The sequence below is a fragment of the Bos javanicus genome, chromosome 14, assembly GCF_032452875.1.
Source record: "Bos javanicus breed banteng chromosome 14, ARS-OSU_banteng_1.0, whole genome shotgun sequence".
In the NCBI taxonomy this organism is placed as follows: domain Eukaryota; kingdom Metazoa; phylum Chordata; class Mammalia; order Artiodactyla; family Bovidae; genus Bos; species Bos javanicus.
Genome location: NC_083881.1, coordinates 58422670 through 58437521, shown reverse-complemented (window position 1 = coordinate 58437521; position 14852 = coordinate 58422670). Strand labels below are relative to the sequence as shown.

Here is a 14852-nt window from a genome sequence, read left to right as displayed (position 1 = left end):
GGCTCTTTAGTTCTTCTTCACTTTCTGCCATAAGGATTGTGTATCTGTATATATGAGGTGATTGATATTTCTCCCGGCAATCTTGATTCCAGCTTGTGCTTCTTCCAGCCCAGCATTTCTCATGAGGTACTCTGCATATTAAATAAGCAGGGTGACAGTATACAGCCTTGACGTACTCCTTTTCCTATTTGGAACCAGTCTGTTGTTCCATGTCCAGTTCTAACTGTTGCTTCCTGACCTGCAGGTTTCTCAAGAGGCAGGTCAGGTGGTCTGGTATTCCCATCTCTTTCAGAATTTTCCACAGTTTATTGTGATCCACACAGTCAAAGACTTTGGCATAGTCAATAAAGCAGAAATAGATGTTTTTCTGCAACTCTCTTGCTTTTTCGATGATCCAGTGGATGTTGGCAATTTGATCTCTGGTTCCTCTGCCTTTTCTAAAACCAGGTTGAACATCTGGAAGTTCACGGTTCATGTATTGCTGAAGCCTGGCTTGGAGAATTTTGAGCATTACTTTACTAGCATGTGCTGCTGCTGCTAAGTTGCTTCAGTCATGTCCGACTCTGTGTGACCCCATAGCAGCCCACCAGGCTCCCCCGTCCCTGGGATTCTCCAGGCAAGAACACTGGAGTGGGTTGCCATTTCCTTCTCCAATACATGAAAGTGAAAAGTGAAAGTGAAGTCATTCAGTCGTGTCCGACACTTAGCGACCCCATGGACTGCAGCCCACCAGGCTCCTCCGTCCATGGGATTTTCCAGGCAAGAGTACCAGAGTGGGTTGCCATGCCTTCTCCGACTAATGTGTGAGATGAGTGCAATTGTGCGGTAGTTTGAGCATTCTTTGGCATTGCCTAGAATGTTACTCATGAATAAAACTATTAAAATAATTATTTTGGTAAAGTATAATCCCAATAATCCAGTTTTTTTTTTTTTAAACAGGTGTTATTCACATTGTTAATGACTATGCCAAGTGAGGGGTCTAGTATTAAATTCACACACCATTTTCCTTAATATTGTGCTAAAAGGTTAACCTAAAGAGAACAATTGTGCCTATACTTATAACTTAAAAGTCCTGGCTTGGCATTCAGGGAAAGTCAAATTATTCCATGTATTTTGAAACATTTATATAACCATGAAGATATATTCTCTTTTCCTTGTGACAAAGGGGCAGAATGTGGCTCTTAGTAATGCTAGAATTTTGGCCGAAAGCTATAAATTCATACTTCATTGTGGAGACTGATATTGGGATTAGAATAAAGACTGTGAATCATCACAGTAAATGGAAAATTTAAACTTGCCTTCAGATCATAAAGATATTTTTTTCTGGAAAGGTTGTATTGATAAACAATGAATCATTTAAGTGTCATTTAAAAGAATAACAAGCCCACTCTCAAGACCTCTGAAAAACTCTGCTTCATAGAAATGTAAACAAAGGGCTTTTCGTGCGTGTGTTTTTCAATTCAGTAAACTTTATTGAGTGCCTCAAGGTATATGTCCTTGAAGAAATAAATCATTTAGTTATAAGATGCAAAGAAAAATGCAAGATGACATAAATAACAAAACTAATGTCCTAGTAATTATGAATGCATACTAAGTCACCTCAGTCATATCCAACTCTTTTCGACCCTGTGGACTGTAGCCCTCCAAACTCCTCTGTCCGTGGGATTCTCCAGGCAAGAATGCTGGAGTGGGTAGCCATTCCCCTCTCTAGGGGAGCTTCCTGATCCAGGGATCGAACCTGGGCCTCCTGCTTTGCAGGCAGATTCTTTACCATTATCGCCACATGGGAAGCCTCAATTATCAATGGTCACTATGACTGTTTTTGTTCAAATATTTTATTTGTATACAGTCTAAATTAAAATGCAATTCTCTAGGGTTTTTTTTGTTTGTTTTACAAATCTACATTTAATATAAACTTAATATAAACTTATTGAAACCCAAGTTGATAGTGCTTGCTGGTAAAGTAGATTAAGAAAAGATTGCAGTTTTTAACAATATTGCCAGCACCTTAGGAAATTTTTCTGAACTCTAAAGACTAAAAACAAGACTCTCTCAAAGAAAAATTGAACCAGAGTTCAACTAGCAAGAACAACTTAAATCAAGACTGTTTCAATAGAGGAGGGGCTTCCCTGGTGGCTTGAGGGTAAAGCGTCTGCCTGCAATGCAGGAGACCCAGGTTTGATCCTCTGGTCGGGAAGATCCCCTGGAGAAGGAAATGGTAACCCACTCCAGTATTCTTGCCTGGAGAATCCCATGGATGGAGGAGCCTGGTAGGCTACAGTCCACGGGGTCACAAAGAGTAGGACATGACTGAGAGACTTCACTTTTTTCTTTAAGTAGAGGAGAGAGATGGAGCTCACCTCTGCTGAAACAAAAGGCAGGAAGGTTTTTATGTGCTGTGGGCAAGCTAGTAGAAAAGTCATGGAGGTGTTGGGGAGGTAGGCCATTGTGATAAGACATCTTTGCTGATTGGTGTTTATGGAAGTTAGACTTCTGTCCTCCCACTGAGAATGGGGAGTGGAGCAATATCTCCTTTTAGAGTTACATTTCAAAGGGTTGGTTCTTAGGTACTTATGAAGGGCCTTCCTTGGTTGTAAAACTGGCCAGAGACTGGAAGAAGATTTACATTTCAAAGAGGCAGAGAATGAATTTACATTGATAGTTTTTCTAAGGAAGGGGAGGTCAGGGACCCACAGTCAAAAAGAAGCATGTCTAAGGTTTAGTCAGGCTGAAGGCTGTAGTGGTTGACTCTTCACTTATGGTAAGTTGGATCACACACACTGATGTTATTTGACCTACAATAGCAACAGTTTTGTTTGACTTGATCTAAGATACTGGATCTAATTTCTTTACATGTTATTTCTTCCTTTGGTAGAAGCAAACAACTCTGGAACTGTGGTCTTTTCGCACTCTAAAACAGACTTAAGAATGGTTTTATATACATTTACATAAATATAGTGTGTGTATGTGTGTGTGTATGAAGACAGGTTAAAAATTAAAATTGGTAAACATGGAAAAATGGATTGGTATTAAAAAAAGCAGACCTCAAGGCCCAAGGCCTAATATAGTTCTTAAAGATATGTCATAAATTTGCTTCTGAGCTTCCCATAAGTTAAAGCAAGGAAATAAGCATAAATTGCAGTAATGCCATGTGCTGTTGAATTGTTGATTTTGTTCAGTCGTTAAGTCACGTCCAACTCTTTGAGACCCCATGAACCATACCATGCTAAGCTTCTCTGTCTTCCACTATCTCCCAGAGTTTGCTCAAATTCAGGTCCATTGAGTCAGTGATGCCATCTAATCATCTCATCCTCTGCCGGTCCATTCTCCTTTTGCTTTCAACCTTTCCCAGCATCAGGGTCTTTTCCAATGAGTCAGCTCTCCGCATCAGGTAGCCAAAATATTGGAACTTCAGCATCAATTCTTCCAATAAATATTCAGAGTTGATTTCCTTTAGGATTCACTGGTTTAATTTCCTTGCAGTCCAAGGGACTCTCATGAGTCTTCTCCAGCACTACAGTTTGAAAGCATCAGTTCTTTGGCACTCAGCTTTCTTTCTGGTCTAACTCTCACATCCATACGTGACTACTGAAAAAAACATGGTGATTTAGTTGCTAAGTCATGTCCGACTCTTGTGATCCCATGGACTCTAGCCTGCCAGGTTCCTCTGTCCATGGGATTCTCCAGGCAAGAATACTAGAGTGGGTTGCCATTTCCTTCTCCAGGGGATCTTCCTGACCCAGGTATTGAACCCGGGTCTCCTGCATTGCAAGCAGATAATTTAACAACTGAGCTATGAGGGAAGCGGGGAAAAAAAAAAAATAGCTTTAACTATACAGACCTTTGTGGGCAAAGTGATGGTCTCTACTTTTTAATATGCTATCTAGGTTTTTCATAGCTTTCCTTCCAAGAAGCAAGTGTCTTTTAATTGCCTGCAGTCACTGTCTGCAGTGATTTTGGAGACCAAGAAAATAAAATCTGTCACTGCTTCCACTTTTTCCCTGTCTATTTGCCATGATGGGACTGCATGCCATGATCTTAACTTTTTGAATGTTGAGTTTTAAGCCAGCTTTTTCATTGTCCTTTTCACCCTCCTAAGAGGATATTTAATTTTGCTTCAATTTCTGTGATTAGTGTTATCATCTGCATACCTGAGATTGTTGATATTTTCCCCTGCAATCTTAATTCCAGCTTGTGATTCATCCAGCCTGGCATTTCGCATGATGTACTCTGCAAATAAGTTAAGCAAGCAGGATAACAATGTACAGCCTTGACGTACTCCTTTCCTGATTTGGAACCAGTCTATTGTTCCATGTCCAGTTCCAACTGTTGCTTCTTGACTTTTATATAGATTTCTCAGGAGACAGGTAAAGTAGTCTGATATTCTCATCTCTTGAAGAATTTTTTACAGTTTGTTTTGATCCACACAAAGATTTTAGCATAGTCAGTGAAGCAGAAGTAGATGTTTTTCTGGAACTCTATTGCTTTTTCTATGATCCAAAGGATATTGATAATTTGATCTCCAGTTCCTCTGCCTCTTTGAAACCCACCTTGTACATCTGGGAGTTCTTGATTCAGGTACTGCTAAAGCCTAGCTTGAAGGATTTTGAGCATCATTTTACTAGCATGTGAAACAAGAGCAATCATACAGTAATTTGAACATTCTTTAGTATTTCCCTTCTTTGGGATTGGAATGAAAACTAACTTTGCCAGTCCTGTGGCCACTGAGTTCTCCAAGTTTTCTGACATTTTTAGGGCAGCACTTTAGCAGCATTATCTTTTAGGATTTGAAATAGCTCAGCTGGAATTCTATCACCTCTACTAGCTTTGTTTGTAGTGATGCTTCCTAAGGCCCACTTCACTTCACACTACCGAATATCTGGTTCTAGGTGAGTGACCTCGCTATTGTGGTTATCTGGGTCATGAAGACCTTCTTGTGTAGTTCCGATGTGCATTCTTGTCACTTCTTTGTCTCTTCTGCTTCTGTTAGATCCTTACCATTTCTGTCCTTTATCTTGCCCATCCTTGCATAAAATGTTCCCTTTATATCTCCAAGTTTCTTGAAGAGATTTCTAGTCTTAACCATTCTCTTGGTTTCCTCTATTTCTCTGCATTATTGAATAGAGATCAGGCAAACCGTATTGACAGAAACCAGAAATTTAGAAGATTAGTTTTCCTGGCGTTCTGACACATTTTTCCACTGAATGCTTATAAGGGCAGTATTTTTGTGCTAACTAATATTTCACTGAACCTAATAGCTGATTTCACAGGCCTGATTTTTGCTTGTTTACTCATTATTTTCTTTAATGATGTCCCTCAGTACAAACTCTTGGCAAAACCCCAAAGTATAATTCAGTAAGCATAATTTAGTTATGTATTAAAATAATAACATCCAGATATATTACGTCTCTCTAAAGATAGAATTAAGAATTTCTAGAAGGATGAATTGTGTCAGACAGTATTACATACATTTTTGGGGGAGAGGAGGGGGCAATAACCAAACCCTTGATAAGACTCAGTGAATATAATTATGAGCATTTGCAGTTACCAGTTTGAGGAGGAGAATGTCAAGTTCTTGTATCCTTAGTAAACATAGTTCAGTTTAGTTCAGCTGCTCAGTCGTGTCTGACTCTTTGTGACCCATATAAGCCCCCATATATTTTAACAATTAACCATGGGCAGGATGTACTTAAAACCTTCTTGGCATGTAAGATGATTTAGGATATAGACTTGCCAGCTGCTTACTCTGCTGGTAGTCAGAATCTCTTACAATTAGAATGTTAGAATTATGGTACTTTCTCTATTCCGCTATAGAGCAATTTTTAGAGTATATTTTATCTTACTTTTTATATGATGGTTTCTCTGTTAGACAATGAACTCTTTCTGAGCAAAGACTGTATTTTCTTAATCTTTGTGTCCTTAGTTAAGGCTTGGTAAATAGTAGGGCACAGAAAACATTTTATTGATTCTATGAATGATTTAAGAAAACTGAGGAAGCTTGATATTTAAAATTATATATAAAATATATAAAATTACCCATGAACATGGATCATTTCCACTTCCCCTCTGTCCCATTTTTGCCACTTTGCAGTTCAGTTCAGTCAGTTCAGTCGCTCAGTCGTGTCTGACTCTTTGCGACCCCATGAACTGCAGCACACCGGGCCTCCCTGTCCATCACCAACTCCTGGAGTCCACCCAAACCCATGTCCATTGTGTCGGTGATGCCATCCAACCATCTCATCCTCCATCGTCCTTCTCCTCCTACCCTCAATCTTTCCCAGCATGAGGGCCTTTTCAAATGAGTCAGCTCTTCACATCAGGTGGTCAAAGTATTGGAGTTTCAGCTTCAACATCAGTCCTTCCAATGAACACCCAGGACTGATCTCCTTTAGGATGGACTGGTTGATCTCTTTGCAGTCCAAGGGACTCTCAAGAGTCTTCTCCAACACCACAGTTCAAAAGCATCAGTTCTTCAGCACTCAGCTTTCTTTATAGTCCAACTGTCACATCCATACATGACTACTGGAAAAACCATAGCCTTGACTAGATGGACCTTTGTTGGCAAAGTAATGTCTCTGCTTTTTAATATAGTGTCTAGGTTGGTCATAACTTTCCTTCCAAGGAGTAAGCATCTTTTAATTTCATGGCTGCAATCACCATCCACAGTGATTTTGGAGCCCCCCCAAATAAAGTCAGCCACTGTTTCCACTGTTTCCCCATCTATTTGCCATGAAGTGATGGGACCAGAAGCCATGATCTTTGTTTTCTGAATGTTGAACTTTAAGCCAACTTTTTCACTCTCCTCTTTCACTTTCATCAAGAGGCTCTTTAGTTCTTCTTCACTTTCTGCCCTAAGGGTGGTGTCATCTGGATATCTGAGGTGATTGATATTTCTCCCGGCAATCTTGATTCCAGCTTGTGCTTCTTCCAGCCCAGTATTTCTCATGATGTACTCTGCATATAAGTTAAATAAGCAGGGTGACAATACACAGCCTTGATGTACACTCCTTTTCCTATTTGGAACCAGTCTGTTGTTCCATGTCCAGTTCTAACTGTTGCTTCCTGACCTGTGTACAGGTTTCTCAAGAGGCAGATCAAGTGGTCTGGTATTCCCATCTCTTTCAGAATTTCCCACAGTTTATTGTGATCCACACAGTCAAAGGCTTTGGCATACATCATAAAATATTGGGGGTAAAGATCACAGAGTCTCAAACATGATGGCAGATAGTACTAGTTTTCTCTCAAGGGCCACTCTGCCCACCCCACTTGCTTTCTCATAGACACCTTGATTTGTGACTAAACAGAGGATTGTCCAGAATAATGGCTGCATTTTCTAGTCTCCCTTAGACTAGGAATGGTCATGTGACTACATTCCAGCCAATTAAATGCAAGTTGAAATTTCATGTGTAAATCTTAGGATGCATCCTTCTTTCCCTCTTCCTCTTTTCTGCCAGCTGGGCCCAGACACTCTCCCTAGAGTCAGCAGCCAGTTAGAGCATGATGGAGACCATCTGTTGAGAATGGTGAAATGAAAAAGGAGCCTGCATACCTGGTGTCCATGAAGTTGCCATATCCATCTTGTCTTCTTAAGACTCAAGATTGGTTTCTATGAGAAAGGGACAAACTCTGTCTATTCTGTCACTTTAATTTTTTTTTTTTTTTTGAAACTTGCAACGAGATTTGATGGTATTAGTATGGGACATATTTTCCTTAGAAATCTTTTCAAAAATCTCTTAGTAGTGGGCTAGAAGCCCCTCTTCTGTATTCCCATACACTCTGTGTAAATTTTTCTTGCCCTATTTTATTATAATTATCTTTTTTATATTAAATATTTTTGATGGCAGAGACAATGTTTTATTCATGTGCCATTTGTCTTTATTCCTGAGCTCTACCTGCTGCTGCTAAGTCGCTTCAGTCATGTCCAACCCTGTACAACCCCATAGATGGCAGCCCACCAGGCTCCCCCATCCCTGGGATTCTATAGGCAAGAATACTGGAGTGGGTTGCCATTTCCTTCTCCAATGCATGAAAGTGGAAAGTCAAAGTGAAGTTGCTCAGTTGCGTCTGACTCTTAGTGACCCCATGGATTGCAGCCTACCAGGCTCCTCTGTCCATGGGATTTTCCAGGCAAGAGTACTGGAGTGGGTTGCCATTGCCTTCTCCAAGTAACTCTTCTCCAAGAGCTCTACCTAAGATAGCCTAAACATACATATTATATGTTCAATGAATGTCAACAGATTTATGACCTGAACTAATGAAAGAGCCTAATGTAGTACCATGGAGTTAATTGTACCCTAAGAAAATTTTGGTTTGAAATCATAGAACACTGTACACAGTAAATGCTCTAAAAAATGTGTGGAAATGTTTGTTACCTAAAAACATGCTGGTTATCTCCCATGTGTTACTCAGTATAAATTCTTATTTGTTCAGATGTAGTAATGAATGATTGTTTACTAAAACTTTGGATATAACAACAATTTGTGCCAAGGAACTCCTTTTTTCAGTATCTGCTATGAGCTAATCAGTATCTTGATCTTTTTTATCACAAGTGTATAAAACTGATTTGAAGCACATAATTGATTGACCCTAATGGGAAAAAAATTCAGTGCCTCTAAAATACAGTCTGTTCCCTCTGTATTTTCTGCTTCAGAGAATTGACAGTTTATTAATCTTTCACTCACTGTATTTTCCAGAAAAAGCATTCAGTTTATCATAAACTTGGTTTAATTTTCTTTGGTTTATGAGTGTCTTAACATTTGAACTAGGTATTAAAGATACTGTTTTCTTCCTTTTCTTTCCAGGTTTTCTCAAAGTGTGAGTAAATAAGTGGTTTGTGCATCATTGTGGTAGCAAAGCTAAAATTCCTGACGGTCTTGTCTACTTGACCTGCTGCTGCTGCTGCTGCTGCTGCTGCTGCTGCTAAGTCAATCCAGTCGTGTCCAACTCTGTGCGACCCCATAGACGGCAGCCCACCAGGCTCCTACTTGACCTACTCATTCCCTACTTTGAAACCAAGAGAAGACTGTGCCACAAGACTCCTCCAGAAATTGCTGCAATGTCTGTAACTAATTTATCATGGTAAGTGAATGACTTCCTAACTTTAAATTCAAATACATATATATCATGAAACAACATTTTATAAGTTCTGTGGTCAGAACTCAAAGAGGGAGAGAACTTAAAAATTGTTGTCCTATATTCAAGAGATTGTTGTCCTATACTAGGGTGAAGGAAGCAACCTGGAATTAAACTTTGACACGTTCAGCACCAGGGGATCTGGGGACTCTGGGAAGGGTTCAAGCCTGCCACTGAACTCCAATAACATCCAGTGTCGTTCTTTCTCTCACACTTAGGGGAAGAGAAGGGTGGGAATAAAACCAGCTTTCAGTGTTCCTCTCTGCTATCATATTCCCAGATTCAGGTCTCATAAGCTGTAAAGGTGCCTCTAAGGGTGGGATAGACATTTTCTCATCAATACTTTCCTTCAGGCCTTCCTTTTAAATAGATCTAACCAAATTAAACTAAATGGAACTTAAAAAGAAACTTTTTAAATAGATTCATGTCTCTAAATAGCTGACATTCAGAATAATCTTTGACTTATACTTCATTTAAAAGCTGTTTGTGGTTTTTAAAAATCATGAAGATGTTTTTCTGGCAAATAATCAACAACTTTTATGGCAATGAAGAGCAGTACTAGCATGGATGAATTTGATGGCATTTTACTGAACTTTGGGTTTTTTCTGTAGATTAAGAGCTGGATAAGTGATACTATACAAATTCACAGTATTCAGTATGTGGATGTCAGAAAAATCTGGTAATCTTTTCTGTTTCCTTGAGCCTATCTCATCCTTGTCTTCAATTTGTGCTGGCAACATAGATAGCCTCAGATTAAAGATGAGTTTCTGTGGTTTAACTGTGTGCATTTGTTTTTAGTTAAGTAAGCAGTTTCTTTAGGCAGAGCATAGGATCATTTGTTTAGAGTTGTGTTTCTGAAGGGCTTATTTTTATGGATGCCTTAGAATGTATTCTTTGATCCCTATTAGGTGCTAAGTATTTCAATTAAAAAAAAATTGAAGCTGAAATATATTCTGTAAGAATAAATGAAAAAGTATTTCAGGGGTAAATTATTTCTAAAAAGTGTTTACTTTTATATTCTGATGAAAATAAAATTATCATTAAAATTTAAAAAGTAAACAATTTCTGGAAAGCTTGTGAACCCCTTCAAACCCCTAGGAGATATTAAGGACACATCTTTTTAAAAGAATTACATCTCGGTGGCTTCTCTGGTGCTTCAAGGCTTAGGAATACATGTTGTAATCCAGGTGATACCAGTTTGACCCCTGTTCTAGGAATTTCCCATATGTTGTGGGGCACCCCTTAAGCCATGTGCCACACCCACTGATCCTTCACTCTAGAACCTGAGCCCATGTGCCTAGAGCCCATGCTCAGCAACAAAAGAAGCCACTGCAGTAAGAAGCTCATACAGAGCTGGAGCTTTCTTACAATTAGAGAAACCCCGCACACAGCAACAAGGACCAGCAGAGCCAATAAATAAATCCATATTAAAAAAAAAAGAATTATACCACCTGGCAGACATGTGTGTTGGAGTTGAATCCTCAAAACAAAAATTGAATGCCAAAGAAAAAGAGGAGGAGGAAGGGAAGGGGACAGAGAAAGGGGAGAAGTAAGAGGTGTGGGGTGGAGGGGAGAAAAAGGAGGTGAGGTTGGGCAAATAGAAGATGAACAAGAAGCAGGAAAGGGAGAGGGAGATTAAAACACAGATATAATTATCTTATCTCAAGACAGGCTGTGGTGTGGCCTGCTTCGCTGAGTCAGGAGGAGACTGACACTGGAGCCTGTCCTTGGTTTGTCCCTCAGTTAACAGATGCCTTGATGTGAGCTAGTGTTTTGACTGGGGGCCATCCAAAACACAGCGAACTCCTCACCAACAGGGAGATGGTATCCTGTGGTTCCAGTCCAATTGTCCAGCATGGCTCTTAGAATTTAGCGGATGTTCTAGAAATGTATGCTGTGTGAATGAGTAGGAAAAATGCAAAGTAGGTAATTCAATGGCAAATTAATGTTTTTATTTGAAAAGGGCATTTAAAATTGTGAGGGTATCTTATAGAATTCATATGTCTGAAATTTGTTGGAATTCTTTCCATGTTATAAGTTCAAATTTTACAGAAACAGTTCTTGGATATTTTCATGTGAAAATACTCATAATTCCGGCTACAACAGGTGTTCCGTGTTAGATCTTACAGTAAACTCTTAACTTGTTTCACCAGTGTCACCCCTTCATACAATTATGTGCAATTTGGTACTTCCATTCTGCCTCTTAGAATTTGGGCTCCTCACATACTGGTAAGAAAGCAGTATAGAAAGGAAATCTAAGAGGTACAAAACGAATCACTGATTTATTTCACTTGTACCCGGTTTCTTTATTTATTTATTCTTGCTGGCCACACCCCATGGCACATGGGATCTCAGTTCCCTAACCAGGAATCAAATCTGCACCCCTGGCCTTGGAAAGCACAGACCACCAGGGAAGTCCCTACACCCAGTTTAGAAATCATTAATCTTCTTTTTCACATTAACCTTTGTAAATCATCCATATGTCCTAACATTTCTAATCTACAATTTGGGGAATATTATCTTATAAATATTTAAATATATATAGATGCATAGTAACTCATCAATTCTCTATGGAAATTTCTCTCAGAGCTACATTAATTTAGTGAAATAGGGTCTGGCTCTCTGTTTTGAAATCCAGAAACTAAGACGTGAAAATATTGACTGCCATTGGAAAATAATGCCAAGACTACTAATTGAAAATAAGATATGTGTATAACTTTTAAGTGTGCAGACTGCTTGCTTTGGCCTGAGGAATGCACCCTCTTAACTGTTGTAGAAAACTATCTGGGAACCTAAATCAGAAGTTTGGCTGAGGTCACATCATCACGGAAAGGAGAGTTACACGCTTCCAGTGTTCGAAGGAAACAGAGTTGGCGTGCCCGACACTAAGGGATGTGTCTGCCAGACACCACCATCTGTTTCCCAGGGCAGCTTCTTCATGGCTAGGAGTCACAGTAACACTGTCAGTGTTCATCACTCTGATTCTTCTGTTCCAGGTCTGCTGGACTCTCCTTCGGTTGACTTTCTCATTAATATTAGCACTGGGCTTATAGCCAAAACTTCCTTCAGTCTGTGAAGAGTTTGATCTGCCTACTAAGATGTTATGCACACCTAACCATAACCATGTGTTGATTTTAAAATTTAACTTTGAGGATTAATGGGAGAAGGGATGCCTAATTCTGTTCCCTACATGTAACCTAGGATTTAGAAAATATAGGTTAAGATACTTACATTCATGTTTACAACTATCCAAGCAATACTCCTAGCTTTGAAATACAAGTATAAGAAAAATATCTTTTTACATGTTAAAATTGAAATGATTACTTTCTCTAGAAGTTATGTGTGTGATCTTTGAAAAAAAAGTAAAATAATTTGACTCTTTCATGCAGAATCTCAAAGAGAAATACAATCTAGGAAGGTTACAAGTTTCTGAGAGACTCTGCAGTGTTAGGGCTTCCCTGGTGACTCAGGCAGTAAAGAATCTGCCTGCAGTACAGGTGACCTAGACTTGATCCCTGGATTGGGAAGATCCCTTGGAGAAGGAAATGGCAACCCACTCCAGTTTTCTTGCTTGGAGAATTCCATGGACAGAGGAGCCTGGCGGGCTATAGGCAGGGGTCTCAAAGAGTTGGACACAACTGAGCGACTAATACTTTCAGTTTTATGCAGTGTCAAAGAGTGGTGGGAATCGATTACAAGTCACACAGGGACATACAACAGATGTTTCATGAATCCTCTTCTTGTCTTTAGTAAATAATTACCAGAGGGAGACAATGATGGAGTTGACACTGGTTGAGACCGAGACAGAGGGATGTACAGAATCAATTGCAGGCATCCATGGACAGGTGAGAGGTGTCAAGCTATGATCTGAGGGGAAGAATGGTTGCTGGTAGCTGAGATATTAGCAAGAGACATGAGGAGGCAGGAAGAATTGAAAAAGGGCCCTATGTCTGTAGCACAAAGAGGGAAATGGTACAATGCTGAGGGGTGCTTGGAAGGACTTTCAGTGCTTCCTTTTCTGATAATCATCCTGGATTCCTCCTTTCAAAAATATTTTTAAAAAATGTGTAGATATATGTGTGTGTATATATATACATATATAACATATATAAATACTTTATATGTACATATATGTAATGTTTTTAAGCATATAATGTTTACAATATGCAATCTAAGTAAATATTATCAAGAATGAACATTTACATGGCAGTTACCATGTACTAGGCACTTTAAAAAAAAATACTTTGTCCGCATACTCCTCCCAGCAACCATCTTAGGAATGTAATATTGCTATTTACATTTTTACAGATGGAAAAGTGAGGTGCAGAAAGTTAAGTAAATGGCCCAGTATGATACAGTCACTAAGTAGCAAAGTTAGGAAGTGAAGGTGGACAGCCATTTGATGCTCCTAACCACTCAACTACCCAAGTAAAACCCAAAACCATCAGTGTCAAAAGAGTATCCTAGCTCTGTGCTTGTGGCTTCAAGCCAAGTGCCCTAGTCCCCATCTCCAACCAGAATGTTCCCCTTAATTTCGTCTGTAGAGATATCCTAGAGCCTCTCCAGAAAGGAAGGGAGTGTGTGGACCAGGAGCACTAGCAGGCATTAGCAGTTGTTTGGAAGGTACGATGTGGGGTCAGGGAATAAGCCCCCTAATTTCCAAGGGGTGGTAAGGAGGTTGTTGCTGGAAGAAACTTAGTTGAATTTTCAAAATTCTGTAGAATTAGCTACCTAAACTACTAAATGTAAACCTTAGTTCTATTTGTTATGTTATAGGCTAGAAATTTGGAGAAGGAAATGGCAACCCACTCCAGTGTTCTTGCCTGGAGAATCCTAGGGACGGGGGAGCCTGGTGGGCTGCCGTCTCTGGGGTTGCACAGAGTCGGACACGACTGAAGCTACTTAGCAGCAGCAGCAGGCTAGAAATTGCCTGGTTTTCAGCAGGATACAAAAGAAGCACAACAGAAAGATACCAGCCCTTTGCTATAATTCAGCTGATGTGGCTCTCCAGCTGTCCATCTCATAATGACCCTCCACTACTAAGTCTGATACTTTCTACTCCCCCAGCTCTCTTGCACTCTCAGCTTCCATTATTTTCTTGTTGCTGTGCATACATGGGCCAGAAGAGTGATTCCAGTAGTGGCTCAGCTAACTTTGCCAAATGACACCTATTTTACCCCAAAGTACGTTTCAAGTGTGTAAATGCCTACACACTGGAGTCTTTGTCCCATGTTATCTTAAAGACTTTATGACATCTGGCAGAGGTAAAGGTAATTCATCTAGAGCCAGATAGTGGAGGCTAGAGGGCAGTGGATGAAAGTGACAAGCTATATAGGCAGTCAGAATCTGCTGAGCACCTGTTATGTGTCACGTGCTGTGCTCTGTGTTAAACACACGGAAGTGCTGGTAAAAAGCAATCACTGGTCTTAGAGGAGCTTAGCGTTTGGCCAGGAAAACTAACTGAGGTTGACCCTAGAACAGCACAGGTTCAGGTTTCAGCTGCCCAGTTCAGTTGCTCAGCTGTGTCTGACTCTTTGCGACCCCATGGACTATAGCACACCAGGCTTCCCTGTCCGCCACCAACTCCCAGAGCTTGATCAAACTAATGTCCATCAGGCAGTGATGTCACCCAACCATCTCATGCTCTGTTGTCCCCTTCTCCTCCTGCCTTCAATCTTCCCCAGCATGAGGGTCTTTTCCAATGAGTCGTTTCTTCGCAT

At 40.0% G+C, this 14852-nt stretch overlaps 1 protein-coding gene across 5 annotated transcripts in view; it reads left to right on the top strand.

The window, feature by feature from the left end:
• OXR1 (oxidation resistance 1) overlaps positions 1-14852 on the top strand; it is a 549175-nt gene that overhangs the window by 90921 nt on the left and 443402 nt on the right. For all 5 annotated transcript variants that reach the window (XM_061439150.1, XM_061439153.1, XM_061439152.1 and 2 more), the window contains exon 2: positions 8802-9078. In XM_061439150.1, coding sequence (XP_061295134.1) covers positions 9056-9078 — 23 coding nt within the window. In that variant the 5' untranslated portion in view covers positions 8802-9055. The remainder of the gene's footprint in view (positions 1-8801; positions 9079-14852) is intronic.